The sequence below is a fragment of the Thermobia domestica genome, chromosome 6 (assembly GCF_964235325.1).
Source record: "Thermobia domestica chromosome 6, izTheDome1.hap1.1, whole genome shotgun sequence".
Taxonomy (NCBI): Eukaryota; Metazoa; Arthropoda; class Insecta; order Zygentoma; family Lepismatidae; genus Thermobia; species Thermobia domestica.
The window spans coordinates 119,016,642-119,031,846 of NC_137459.1; the positions used below are offsets into that span (position 1 = coordinate 119,016,642).

The 15,205-nt window shown below is 34.9% G+C and overlaps 1 protein-coding gene across 1 annotated transcript in view; it reads left to right on the plus strand.

The window, feature by feature from the left end:
* The window catches only part of LOC145688168 (uncharacterized), a gene marked incomplete in the record, with an annotated part of 1,122,992 nt that extends 1,108,374 nt beyond the window's left edge, over positions 1-14,618 (plus strand). The window contains 2 exon segments of the mRNA XM_081762009.1: positions 8,750-8,851; positions 13,179-14,618. Coding sequence (XP_081618135.1) covers positions 8,750-8,851; positions 13,179-13,338 — 262 coding nt within the window.
* Positions 14,619-15,205: the final 587 nt, after the last annotated feature.

Sequence of the window (15,205 nt, forward strand, 5' to 3'; positions counted from 1 at the left end):
GAGAGATAACACTGACTTCACTTTGGAGGAGCGCTTAGTGGGAATTCTCCATTCGTCCATGAACGGAAGCACAACAAAGAAAAAAACGCCGACCAAAAACCGTTCTGCGAAACTTGGAATTACAAGGAGCAAAATAGAGCTACACACACACACACACACACACACACACACACCAAAAAAAAAAAGAATTTAGGTCTGCATACATGTCTGCCAATTGCCATAAATGAACGAACTGATGATGACTTAGCCCCTGGCAGAAAGCATACCGGATCTTGTTGGAGGCCTTACCCACCATTCCTGCTCGGAAGTGCGTGCTTTTCTCTTATGAATGTGCTATTTATCGGAGTTTTCGGGATAGGAACGTCTCCATAGGGGCAAAGTGAAACCTATATATATATATATATATATATATATATATATATATATATATATATATATATATATATATATATATATATATATTTATTAAGAAGTTAAGAACAATATTCTGCACTTCATGCTTTGGGCGGAACTGTCTGAACAACACATATTTTATTCATACTTCCTTTAGGGTTCCTTATCTGGGTTACTTATTTCAGTTATTTGGTGATGCTGAGCGACTGGCTTCTCCCGCAGCTGCAGAATCTTGGTACGAACAACATGATTGTTTACCAACACGATGGATCTAGCACCCACTTCTCACTTGCTGTTCGTGAAAGCCTGAACGCACTTTTCCCTTACCGGTGAATAGGGCGTAGGTTCCTGAATTCACCAGTCCCGTATCATTGGCCGCCTCGAAGTCCGGACCTTACGACACCAGACAACGCTCTGTGGTATCATCAAATCACAAGTCAGGAGGAAGCGGTGCGTAGACAATGATACTCTGCGGGCAAGTGTGCTTAAAGCTCCCCAGCTTATAACGCCGTAGCTGCTAAAGCGGATGAGTAGGAGGCGCAGATAATTGAGGTTGTGATGCGGACGTTTTAGGCAGACAACTGCGAGCATTATTAAGTATCATTAAGGTAGGGATGAAATAAGTGAAAGTGTCAAGGAACTTTCTGGTCACTTTGTTTAACAAAACAAATTGTTTTATTTTGCTTGATCTACATTGCAATAAATGAGTCGGGAGGCGAAGGATATAACCGAGATAGCGTTTACCTCCCTTTCCTCCCTCTAGAGTCATCACTGACCTTCCATAATAAATACTGTTCAAAACTACGCTTGAACTATCATACATTTTCGAAACATTCATTGAATAATGATGGGCAATTTTGGCTATAATAAACGGGAAACAACCTAGATGTATTCATAAATGCGTTCACACAGAAACGCTGGCAATCGATCAGTTCCATCTTTATAATCTAATTCTTCCGATGAAGTGATTCGACGAGAATTACAAGACAAGGAAAGTCATCACTGAGTAAATATAAATATACACCTATAAATACTCTTGGACACAAACTGTCCAGACTGCGTCGTTCAACCAGAGCATCAGATCTGACGAGCTATCAGGTATATTTCATTTAGTAAGTTGGTGGCTCTCTGGGTCATGACGAGGCCCCGCCTCAAAATTTAAGTATATAACCCAGTTAGGTGATAGAACCAGACCCATTCGAAGAACATACCCGTATCGTGGATAGACAAGACTCCAACATGATGAAATTAAAATAAGTATTCTTTTCGGCAAGATTATCTTATCTGATATGGTTAACAGAAGACATCTATTCATGTAGCTTAGTGACTTGGCCCAATACACTTTGATCTATATTGCAGCAAAGCTAACCCACACAAGATCACGTAGTTAAGCGAGATACCCAGGTTTGATTCCAGGTGGAAGCTCGTGTGGTTCGTATCTCATGTTAAGCTGTAGGTCCACGTCTCATAAACCCTAGATGTTGAGTGGGACAACTCTCCAAATTAACCAACCAACCAGCAAGTTCACATATTTGATTTTCTTTTTTCAGAAAAAAATCTCCTAAATTTCAAATATTCCTTTGCATTCAAAATTCCTTCAGGGGCCGCGGTGGCTCAGTGGTAGAGCGTTCACCTCTGGTGCTAGAGGTCTCGGGTTCGATCCCAGCCCCCGCCAAGTGAACTTTGTGTTGGACAAACACCGTGTGCGTGGGTTTTCTCGGGGTTCTCCCGTTTCCTCCTACTTTCTTCATTCGACCATTTCATTCATTACTCATCATCACCGTCTCCTTTAGCCTAATCGGCATAACTGTGGGGCGTAAAACTTAAAGATTTCATTTCTTAAAGATTTTCAAAATTCCTTCACTTCTCTTTGTACTATAAATCAATTGTAGATTGCAACCCTCTAGGAATATGACAAAATTATAGTTCTGTCTTTGCAGCATATAAACCTAATCAACCTTGTAAAGAAGGGCGTCATCATTAAATAAACAACGCAATAAAACCAAACATCCTCCATCCATGTGTTTTATTACAACGATAAATTTAATTGCATGTGAGTTTTGCTCTCTTACTGAATAATTAGCAGTTGATTAATATTCTACCAAATTGCCAAGAGCTATTTTTCTCCCAACCCCAGATTTGTGAAGGGGATAAGAAGGGGAAATGAGCGGACGCGGAAAATATAGTCACATTAGATCGAAGAAACAGAAACGTAATCATATTATGAATCCAGTCGAATTACCACTAATTAACACTTTTGAAAAATTCACTATCAACTCTTGACGCAAAACAAGCAAGAGACTTGAACCGCTGTTTACTAATCAGTGTATAATAACATTAAACTTGCGACTAGATTCTTTGTCATAAGTATTTCATTTCCGCATATAACTTTCAATGTCGTTCTCAATAACTGAGATTCCTTAGAAATCAGAAGACAACGTCTGAGTTATGAAATCGCCATATTTTTGTTTTTTTCTCGCCCTAAGTACTCCATGAGGAGATAAAAATTCAGAATCTTACTAAACTCCGGTAACCGATTATTCTAATTTAACAGAGTTATCTATATCACTTTTTTAGAAAAATAAATCTAACATGGCGTTCAAATACAAATAGTAAATATCAGATTGTCCTCAGGTAATTAAAATAAAAGGTATGGGCCATTACAGTAAACTTTCTCGCTCCTATTTATTAAACTAAATCGTGTTGTACTGCAGTTATTAATGAAACATTTTATTGTGCAATGTGAACAAAATGATAAAACGTTTTCGGAAAACTTCATCCAAAGAAAACTCATCCCTAAAAATAAACAATCCCTTGAAGACTTTTCCAGAAGAAATCACTGATGCCATATATTAGGTTTATTAATAAATAGTGTACATAAAATAACAAGAAAATTGCATGAGTGGTATTTTACCAAAACAAGTACAAAAATCACCCCAAGAGTAAACTACTCTTATGGATATGCTCATGGAATGATTCATACAACGCTAGAGGAGTAATAACGAAATATGAATACACGAAATATGACCAAAACGAAAATGAAATCTTTCAGTTTGGGCTATAAAGGAAACGAGAAATATGACGAAGATTTCCCAAGTCGTTTTCAAGGAAAAAATAAAAGTAGTCTGAAAGGAAACTCATTCCCAGGAGTAAGCTACCTCTCTTATTTTATTTATTTATTTACATTTTTGTAAAAAAATAATTTACACAAAATAATGGAGTTATTAATGAAATATTTATTTATGAAATGCGAACAAAATTGCCTGAGTGGTATTGAAAAAATCACTCCTAAAAAACCTTACCTCAAAAATAAAGTACCCTTTCTCGAATATAAACGAAGTCGTTAGCCATTTCTAGCAAATTACATTTTTTTGATTTTTTTTTATCCTTAAATAAAATACCCATATTTTTAGGGATAGGAAGAACATTTGAAAACTGTTCCTGAAGAACCACATAAAAACCTTAAGCTTTGGATGAGATACGTTGAACTTTCTAGCCTATAACAGAGTTCACGTCAGGGCGAAGAAATGACAGATGTCTAAAATTCAGATTTTCCGTAAATATGAGAAATGAAACGTGTGAATCTGCTCAAATCTCGTAGCTGATTGTTTTCACGATTTCTTCTCTTCTCTCAGCGCTCGAAATAAAAGTTCAATGAAAACTATCATAGGCCTGCTACACCATCCACGTGAATAATATACTTTTGAAGTTATTGTCACTGAAATTCTTAGTGCGATTACTCTAACGTAGTTCTGATGCAAACGTATTGCGCTCACGCCGAGAAAGTATGGTGGAAGTTGCCTATGTTACATTAAGAAAAAAAGCATCAACCGAGGTGTGTCGTTAACTTACAGAAAACAAGTGTATTTTGGAGCGAAAGCTATAATATTTTATAATTTAGTATTTCTAATGATATAAGTAACATTTACCTACCTGTTTGCATTCTGTGAATAACAACTATGTGTTGGAAATACTGTAACGTTTGACAACATTGCATACAGTATGTACTTTATTTATCTTACTTCTCCACTCGCACTTCATCAAAACGCATGAAATATTTGTACTTGAACATGCTAATTATATACAAAGCTCTGCAATAATATTGTCATCCCTCCTTCTGTGAATATAGAGACAGGTACGATTGTGAGTTTCAGAGACAGAAACAGAACAAAACAGAAAAACACGTTTAAAAGCGCAAGGTATTGAAGTTAAACAAATTGTTGCAGAATCTCTCACAGAGTTACACAACGGACCTTATCCAAGTATAAGTGTGACTTCGAATGACCAATGGACCATAGAATGACCATGGCCATTGGATTGCGTGTCCTAGAAGAGAAATGATACATTGTCAATCGCAACCGTCGTGGAGGGTGAAAAGTTCAAAAGGCAAAAGTTTCTGTTTTGTTATTGTCACAACTTAACGGATTTAGAAGAGTGGCCATATATTTTCTGATGTAGGTTGCATTGACATTTTGACCAGTTGCCCGTTTGCACAGGGTCATCATAGAGAGTTGAGATTTTTTCTATCTTCTTTTATTTAGCAATTGCTTTCATACAATATGCTACTTGACTCCGGTTCCATTTGCCAATTTTGAGTTGGACCCCGCCTGGGACCTTGCGAGTGCCCCGGGGGCAACATTTTTCATTCAAAAGGTGGTGGGCTCCCAACACTAATTTGATATGTATTCGCTGAGTTTCCTTTCGAAAAATCTGACCCGGAAGCTGACTTTGTAATGTATAGTATGGAGCTCAATTTCTAACTTTTCACGCTTATATCTCTGCAACGGTTGCAATCGAGGATGTATCACTTTTCGTGTTATGTTCTTTTGGGACAAGGTATCCAACGGCCATAGTCTCGACTCGAAGTCAGAGTTACACTTGGATAGATTCCCTTGTTAGTTGAATTCAGCTTGAGCTTCCATTTCAGACACCATGTAATTAGTTTGTCCAAAGCTAGTTGTAGGAGTTGATTAATGCGATCAACAGAAGATCCCAATGCTATATAAACGGTAACATCAGCAAATTGTAAGGCATATAGTGGGGGCTGAGGTTGAGGTATGTCGGTTTAGCTATCATAAAGTACTCAAAACTAAATAATAACTTTTAATATTACTGTATGTGAGAAGTTAGTGCTATAAACAAGTTATTATTCAAGGAAAGAAAAGAGGTAACGTAGACATCACGCCGCAGGTGTAGGAAGTATTCTTGAAAGAGAAGACATCGTAAGTAGTTTGATTACGAGATCTGAGCTTAGTTCTAGGCTGTAACTACGAATATCGTAGATATCAGAAAACGAAAGTTCTTGAGACATACGAGAGTTAGCTCGGAAGACTGAAGTTTCGAAAGAAAGCATGAAGTTGATTGAAATACAGATTGATCGCAGCAGATACAACTACAAATTACATTGCGTTACACTTACAATGTCGTTACTGCTATAATGGTTAAGATATTGTGGCCTTGCAAGATAAAGCTATTCGAATTCTATCAGGCTGTGGTGTGATGTCAAACTCATCTCAAATAAGCTTAGAAAAACCAATACATTTCAAACCTCCGAGAGTTGTCTGATTATAACTGTCGATTTGCCATGTTTGGCAGTGTAGAGTACAAATTTCAGACGGACTACGCTCTGCCCCGTAAATTCAGGAGTACGCCGATTTTGTTAATTCAAATAGAAAATTGTAGCACAACTTAATATACAATTTAAAATAATAATAATAATAATAATAATAATAATAATTTTAGTATTTTACAAGCTCAAACAAGGATTCATATTATGTCTTAATAATTGGTTTACAAATTAATTAAACAAATTGTGGATATTCGAATATTAACATGAATTTCAAACCTCTGAGAACAAGCATTTCTCTGAACTAGGAAATGATGTAATCTTTAATCTGTAATAATACAAATACACCTGCCTATTCAGCTACAAGATATTTCAGAGGAGGGTAAGATGTCTAGTGTCGCACAAAAGAACAACATTTCCTGCGCATACGAGGGTAATGAAATTCACACTCTTCCTCAATAAACAATAAGGCTCTTTAATTTCCTTTGTATCACATACTAGCTAACTATATTGCAAAATTTTAATTCATATTTCTTACTTGAACCATCGAAATTCCTCGAACTAACTGCAGTAGATGTTCTTTTAATTATCCTCTTTTGCCTATTTGTATTTTTCGAATCTGATTTACATTCACTCATGCTTGAAAATAAATCATAAAATATTTATTATGCATCGACATTTATCTAATACATTCTTATTGCGCTTACAGTTTATGTAACAATTTTCAATCAGCTTTTTCTGCCAGGCATGAATCTATCTAAAATTAATTGTATTACTCCACGTTGCCTAATTGCAAGCCCATGAGATATTTGCAATATTAGGCGGTCTCTTCTCATTCTAGTGGAAAGAGATAATAAATATCAAAATAGAATAATAGAACAATTAGCATTATGGCAAACTATATCATATTATCCAACATTGTATTACAAAAATATTTACACTTCTTTTTCAGATGACACTCATGTCCAAAATAATTGTCGCATATCTATAACTGTCTTCTTGTAAGTATATTATTTGATAATGATTTTGCAGGATATTTTTATTACTGATACTGTGTGTACAATCGGGAAATAAGGAGTGTATCGAAAAGTAGTTAGCAACATTGGGGGTGCCGATGTACACTTGCGAGGCTGCGTAGACGACAAAATCTGGAAGCACCTGGTCAGTTGAAGTCTTGTAAACGGATAGCTGTGTGCTTCTTGCTGTGTTCCGAGTTGAATGGAAAATATCGCGTGTGAAACGGGAAGTGAAGTGGGAAATTCTGCACAATTGGTGCACCGTGAAAGGCACAACATACAATCAGATAGGGAAAAAGTGTGGGGTTCATCATACAACTGTGAAATCGATCATTAAGAAATTCGGTGAACATCACAGCTTTGAAGATATGCCGAGATCCGGGCGAAAAAAGGGTCCCAGAAACCCTGTACTCGACCGTGAAGTTGTGCGGTTGATACACCAAAATTCATCAATGTCTGTGCGGGATTTGGCTACCAAAGCGAGAACGTCCATAGGAATGATTCAGCGTATCAAGGCCAGACATAATTTGAAGACCTATAAAAAGCAAAAGCGTGCGAAACAAACACCAAAGCAGAGACAAACGGCACAAACAAGAGCCTGCAAGCTGTATGACAACATCGTAAAGTCACCAGAGCGATGTGTGTTGATGGACGATGAAACGTACGTAAAAGAGGGTTCAAAAATACTTCCGGGACCCCAATATTATACTGCACACAATGCTGGGGATGTATGTGCTGCACAGAGGTACGTTGACGTGGAAAAATTTGGGGAAAAAGTACTGGTATGGCAGGTAATCTGTTCCTTTGGTTTGCGCTCCGGTATTTTTTATGCAGAATTCACCATAAACACAGAAGTGTACCGAAAGGAATGTCTACAAAAAAGACTACTGACATTGTATAAAAGGCATGCAATCCCCCCCTTGTTTTGGCCCGACTTAGCAACATCACACTGTGCTAAGAAGAGAGTACGGTAGCTCCATGAACAGAACATCGAGTTTGTAGGGAAACACATGAATCCACCAAACTGCTCACAACTCCGTCCAATCGAAAGATATTGGACAATTGTCAAACGCAACTTCCGAAAGAATGATAAACCAATGCACAACATGGCGGACTTCAAGAGAAACTGGGCTGCAGCATCGAGGAAATGCACCGTCGAGACTGTGCAACGGTTAATGGCTGCAATTAAACAGAAACTACGTTCATATGTACTACGGGACATGTAAGTTGTATTTTCTTTGTCATGTAGATACATAGAGGTTCTTTATTAATAAAAAATTGGGTTTGCTTTACTTTTGATCTTTTCTTATGACTTTCCTGACATATGCAATGTTGCTAACTACTTTTCGATACACTCCTTATATATCTGTGGTAAATTTCATAGGAAAAGAATTATAAATGCAAAAAAATAGAATGAGTAAAACAAAATCTTGCTAAATGGACAAGAAAGTTTTATTTTCGTTTTCTTGTTATTATTTACTGCTCTTTTGACATAAAATTTGCCACATACATGTCTTTGCCGATTATACACATAGTAACATTATAAAAAATACCAGGCGAATTCGTTATCAAATTATATTCCTACAACAACATATTTATAGACATGCGGCAATAATTTTGGAGATGAGTGTACATTATTATTATTATTATTATTATTATTATTATTATTATTATTATTATTATTATTATTATTATTATTGTTGTTGTTGTTGTTGTTGTTCTAGTGTTTTAAATTTACATTATTATTTATTTTCTGATTCTTCACCTATTTTAGATTTGATGGCATTGCTGAAGGAATGAGCTTCCAAGTGATTGTTCCCCTCGCATGTTATACATTGATGAAGAACTTCGGAAAGCTTCTAGTTGACATTCATGGGTAAGAAAACAAGTTATTATTAGCATTTTAGGCAGTTGGTGGCTATGATAATGACATTTTGACACTTTTATTTAGCAGTTTTTCTTTTTTCTTTATTTAGTATAGCGAATGAATTTCCAAGTTTTGTTCCCCTATTTCCTTTACATTCCGTCTATGTGTGAGCATTAGTATATGGTAATCTATTCTTGAACATACAGAATGTCTTAAGAATTAAAAGTATATATATATATATATATATATATATATATATATATATATATCAAAGTTAAAATTCGCTTTGTAAGTTTCCTGAATCAAACATTGAATCACGTGAATTTGAATGCAGATAAGTTGAAATTCATTTCGTTCACGGTTTCTAATGGAACAAATATTTACAACCAATTACTACAAGGGTAAGTCAAAAATTACACGCAATTTTGACATCACTTTTCTCAGATTGTTCATGCTCATTTCTGTCCTCGCTTGTTTTATCGTTAATCTGTTGTCATCATCCTATAGAAGTTTGATCCTAATTCTTTCATTTGTCTTCCTTTTGTTGCAGATAGATCGTGGCCGCTCCATTAGAAGTTTGCCAAAGAGCAACAACAAGCAGTTATCCGCTTTTTGTGGTCGGAAGTTGTATCAGGGTACACAATTCATCAAATACTTTAAATACAATACAGGAACAGTATCTTGCCGCAACGGAGTGTCTGCGAATGGATTGAAAAATTTGAAAATTGTTACACAAGTGTTAAGCACGAGGAAGAAGCTAGACGACCAACTACGGACACAAATGGTGGCAACATTGAGCATGCATTTGATATTATTTTGCTATACGGACGAAGACAATTGATGATGTGCTACATGGTCTGGAAGTTAGTCATGGTTCTTGATACACCTTCCGACAACAACAACCAGTTCACTGCTCGTTGTTCCTCTTCGGTGCAAACTTCTAATGGAGCGGACATGATCTATCTGCAACGAAAGGAAAACAAAAAGAGGAATTAAGTAGAATTGTAGCAATTATTGGACCAAAACCTTTTTATCCATGCAATAGTTATAGAGCTACATAGGGGATTACGATACTTTATTTATATATTAGGGTTTGCTCCACGTGTCAATGTCCGTCTGTTTTTGTTTGCCCTGAAAACCTTGTTTTTTTATAGAACCGATCACTTGTGTTTGCTCCACGCAGTGTTAATGACATGTCCGTGTCCGTGTTTGTGGTATGTCCGTGTTCGCTTGGTTTTGACAGACTTGTCGCGGTTTTTTTTTTCCTTTATAAACTCCCGCTTGCTTTGTATGACCGTCACCCGTCATGCCCACTGCGCCACGCGCTAATGCCATTTTCCTGTTTGCCGACTCTTTTATACTTTAGCTCTGGTAAGAAGACAAAGTTATTACATACCTTTTCACTTACCATTAGTTGTTGTTGTTGCTGAAACAGGCTCCGTTTTCTGCAGTCGCTTGCTTTTACTTCTTTCTCTTCTTTCAATTTCAGCCGACATTTTAAGTATACGTGGAGGATGCTAGATTTGATAACCAAATCTATATCTATATGTATATATCCTTCTAGAATATCAGTCATTTTTTTATTAATTTAATGAATTTCATATGATAATTTAAAAAATAGGCATAATATCGTGCGTTTATTGATGGCATAATATTAACTGATACTCTATTTTTGCGGACAAGATGTATGCGTATTCTTCCTTTGCTTTATTTAGAATAGACGTACTTTTAGTATTATGTATGCTTTATGATTACTCTTTTTGATAATTGTACGGGATGTCGAACTAAAATACACTAATGTATCTTTTTTTTAAAAAAATATTGTATTTTTTTGAAAAATGTAATTAAAAAATTCTCGATTCTCGATTCCTATGGTTGAGACGAAATATTCTCCCCTCCACAAATATTACTACCTCCAATCTCAATACTGTTCATTAATACGTAGTGTCATCACGAAACCCATTTAAATAATACAGCCGGTACTAACAAATCTAGAAATAATTATCTGCTATGCCAAACTAACCCGTGTTTACATTTTCGAGACGAGAATTTCTAATTTCAGTTTCAATACTAAATAATAGTGTATCCTTGGTTTTTGGCTCCCCTCAAAAATCAAATGATATGTTATTAATTTACAAACTTCAGCTTAGGTGTTCACAACAAATAATGTCTCTAAAATAAAGTATGGTACCAATATATAATAGCTAAAACTAACTCTTTTCGATTTTAACAACAGGGAGGGAAGTCGCAATCAATAAAATACATTTATGTAATCCTATACACAGTATATACACTTGAGTAGTCAGCTAAAAAAAAGGAGGAATGTATCAATTAATAATCAGTACCAATAGAGTGTTATTTTAAGAGCAAGATTCAACAAAAATACATAAAGTAGTTATCAATGTAGTCCATATAAAATATGTGTTTTAATTTTCTATAGTTTATAAGCCAATACAACACAAACTGTAAAACAACTATGGAAATATGTCCATTAAAAAGCTATATTATTACACCTAATCATTTATTCTGCCATCATTTCAACATTTAAAGGAAAATTTTATTTATTTCATCTCGTAATTATTCAAAACTTAGCAAGTACAGAGCTGAGCATAATGTTCCAACTTTCGCCGCTAGATATTGGTAACGCTTTCACGCTGAGGTGGCACTAGGATGAGCTGTATACAGCTCTAGCAAATAGAAGTTCCGTTTTCTAATCTACAAAATGGCGTAAATGGTAAGGTGAGTGCTAACACAAATGTAGGGAATTCGCGTCCCGAATTATACAAACGAAAGTTTATTTTCATATAACTTAATGTCAGGATCGTCACCAGCAATAATAATGTTAAATGGCAAATGAAGAAAATGTTTTATACAAGAAAATATAATTCAAGCTATCCAACTCAAATAATATATCAACGTAAAGCAATGCATATTATCCAATGAAATGTAAATGAGGAACAAGCTAAGCCTTTAAAAATACACTTCCGGGTAGCACACGTATAAGTGCCATGAAAATATTCACATTCCAAAAACAATTTTTCATATTTTTTTAATTTTTTTTCTTCAATATATAAGTGTTCAATCTTTATACTTTTCATAAAATTGCATTATCAAATTCCTGCACTAAATTATTATTATTTATTAAATTCACTAATAATCTGAATCAAATTACTCAATCGCTCTAAAAGTCATAAGTTTCTATTGAGCCATCGCAATATTTGTTCGATTTCGGTTCACGCTGCAAGTTCTAACACGTTATAAAGAAGATTGCCAACATCAATAAGCCAAAGTTCGACAACAAGTAACCAAAAATAGGCAGCACCGGAGTAGAAGATAAAGCAAGAAAGTATAAGTGAAAAGGTATATAATAATTTGCTCTTCTTACCTGATCCAAAGTTATAAACAGTCGGCAAACAGGAAAATGGCATTAGCGCGTGGCGCAGCGGGAGAGATGGTGACGGTCATGCAAAGCAAGCGGAAGTCTATAAAGGAAAAAAACCCGCGAAAAGGCTGTCAAAACCAAGCGAACACGGACACACCACAAACATGGACACGGACATGTCATTAACACTGCATGAAGCAAACAAGTGGTTGGGTCTATAAAGAAAAAAAAAAACAAGGCCGGCGGAGCAAACAAAACCAGCCGGATACGGACATGTCACAAACACGGATACGGACATGCCACAAAAACACGGATACTGACATGTCATTAACACTGCGTGGAGCACACACGAGTGATCGGGTCTATAAGGAAAAAACAAGCGCGTCGGGGCAAACAAAAACAGCTGGACATGGACACAGACGCGTGGACCAACTCTAATATATAAAGAAAGTATCGTAATCCCCTATATAGATCTATAACTATTCCAAAAAAAGTTTTGCTCCATAACTTTGCTACAATGCTATTGAACTAGGGTCAAACTTTCATAGCATGACCACAATAGCATAACAATAAAATAAGAACAATATAAGAAGAGTTATGTCAAAATTGCGGATAACTTTTGACTTACCCTCGTATATACTGTAGTGATACCTGTATAAAATAATCATTCATTGATCTCGTGGAAATGGTCAACTTACGTAGTAACACAGGTATAACAGTAAATATCTACCATTTTCGTGGTTTCTGAAACTTTGTTAAATCAAAAGGTTACTAACTCTATAAGTTTTCAATTATATATGAAAAAAGAAATATTGATATATTCAATTTTATCGGTACGTAGACTAAATAATGCTACACAAATATTTATTGTGGCTTTATTTTGGAAGAACTCAGATGTTTGAAATTATATGCTATTGCTTTCTTTAAAATTCATTTAAGTTTTTCTGATTGCAGGTTGGATACGAACATAGTACCTACACTAGAAGACATAAGGACGCTCTGTGAACCTGAAATTGATGATCTGCTGATCTCTGTGTCCAAATTAAAGGAATATTATGATGAACATCCCAATTACATAACGAACAATTTACTTCAAGAAAATGTGTTTGCCTAGTATTCTATATGTTATAAACTCTACAGTATCAAAAAGATTGTTGGCTAATCTACTGTTTGTAACACCAAAGGAATTAATGGAAAACCATGACGTAGAGGACAAAATTTAACAAGATGTAGTTGGAAAATGTTCAGTCATTTGTGTTCAGATTGTATATGTATATGTTTTTTAAAAAAATCTACAAGATGTACTCTGTAGAAAACATCTACCAAAGCTCACATAATATTCAGGTACTTCGTACTTCACTATATGTTGTCTCCAGCACTGGTTGTATGAAGCCGTCTTATGCAATCAACAAGGTGAGACTGTCTAAGTTGGGTAGTGTGTGCACTCTGTTGAAATGTATTTCACACTTTTATTAAGTTTCATTCTTTCATTTTCCCAAAGAATATTTCTTATTTTGCACAGTAACTATACTATTTTGAACGTAATGTAAATATTGTATTCAGAAACCTCTTGTAGAGTAAATTTTAGTTGATTTGCAACGCCATAATACAATTTGGAAATTTGTGGTCGTACCTGGATATACGCAGTTAGGGAAAACAGTCACAGGTAAGGCTTTTGAACATATTATGGGAAAGGTACTTAAAAAATAAAGATTGGGCTTGAGTAATAAGTAAATCTTTGAAATTATATTCTAACTCATACTTTTAAAGTTGCAATGTAATTATTTGTGTTACATTAATATGTATGGAAACTGGGATGTAAAAAACGTAGAAAAAGAAACACGTGAGTATAATATCAGAAATTTGTAAACATAGAAGTAGTAACATTTCAGATTTTGCCAGGTAGGGTCAAGGATGTCCACCAATATAAGACCTTCACGTCCTTTTATTGTGTATACTAGTATACAATTTATTATTAAGTACATGGTTTCTCAAACACAAAAGGAAAGATTACCCCTACGATGCCTACGATTGTTTTGTGTAACTTTATGCAACTTACTAGTTAAGACATGGTAATTTTATATTGTTTTTTTATATATATATATACTGAACCTATTTAACCGGAACTAAACAATGATAGTTTTCCCATATTAAAAAAATGTTTTAAAAAATTCAATATGTGAGGAACCAACCCTGAGCTTTTATAATTGTTCGTTTATATTTATAATATTTCGTAAGAGATGATTTATATTTATTATATATGATACACTATTCTGAAGTTTAATTTACATAATTATGTTTGTAATTCTTAAAACTATAAGGAAAGTCCTAACAGATCGAAAGAGTGAGGAGGTTTTCAGGTTACGGAAAGGAGTAAAACCCTATGTGAAACCACTCCAGATTAATAAATAATCAAGTAAAATATATTGTATTGTTCAATTGGGATTTACATGGATGCTCTCTTGCAGTACCATGCATACGACAAAGGTCAAAATTTGAAATTCGAAATTAGTTTTAAGTCGTATTTCGAAAATCTATGCGATTCTATGTATTTATTAATATATAAAGTAATGAAGTAATTTGATATAATTGTAAACAAATGTATAGATTTTCGAAATGTGACTCAAACAATTATTAATGATTAAATCGATGTGTGTATTTTTTTCTCTTACAATATGTTGTTTCAAACAATTTCAGTCCTTGGTCAGAAGTTTATGTTTACTTCTTGAAAGGAGTTATAACAGCAGCACTCGTTTGAAACTAATTTATTCGTTGTACATTGTGAGACAAATCAAAGTGATTTCAACGACGGTTTCACCTCAATGCGAAGGACACACATACACGTAAATACAAAAAGAGAGAGTTTAAAATACAGAAACTGAAAAATCTTTCAGTCCCGCAAGTATACCCAGTAAACTGAGGAAATTGGATGAGTAAGGTAAGCGAATGATGAGGGAAGAATAGATGAAATTGAGAATATG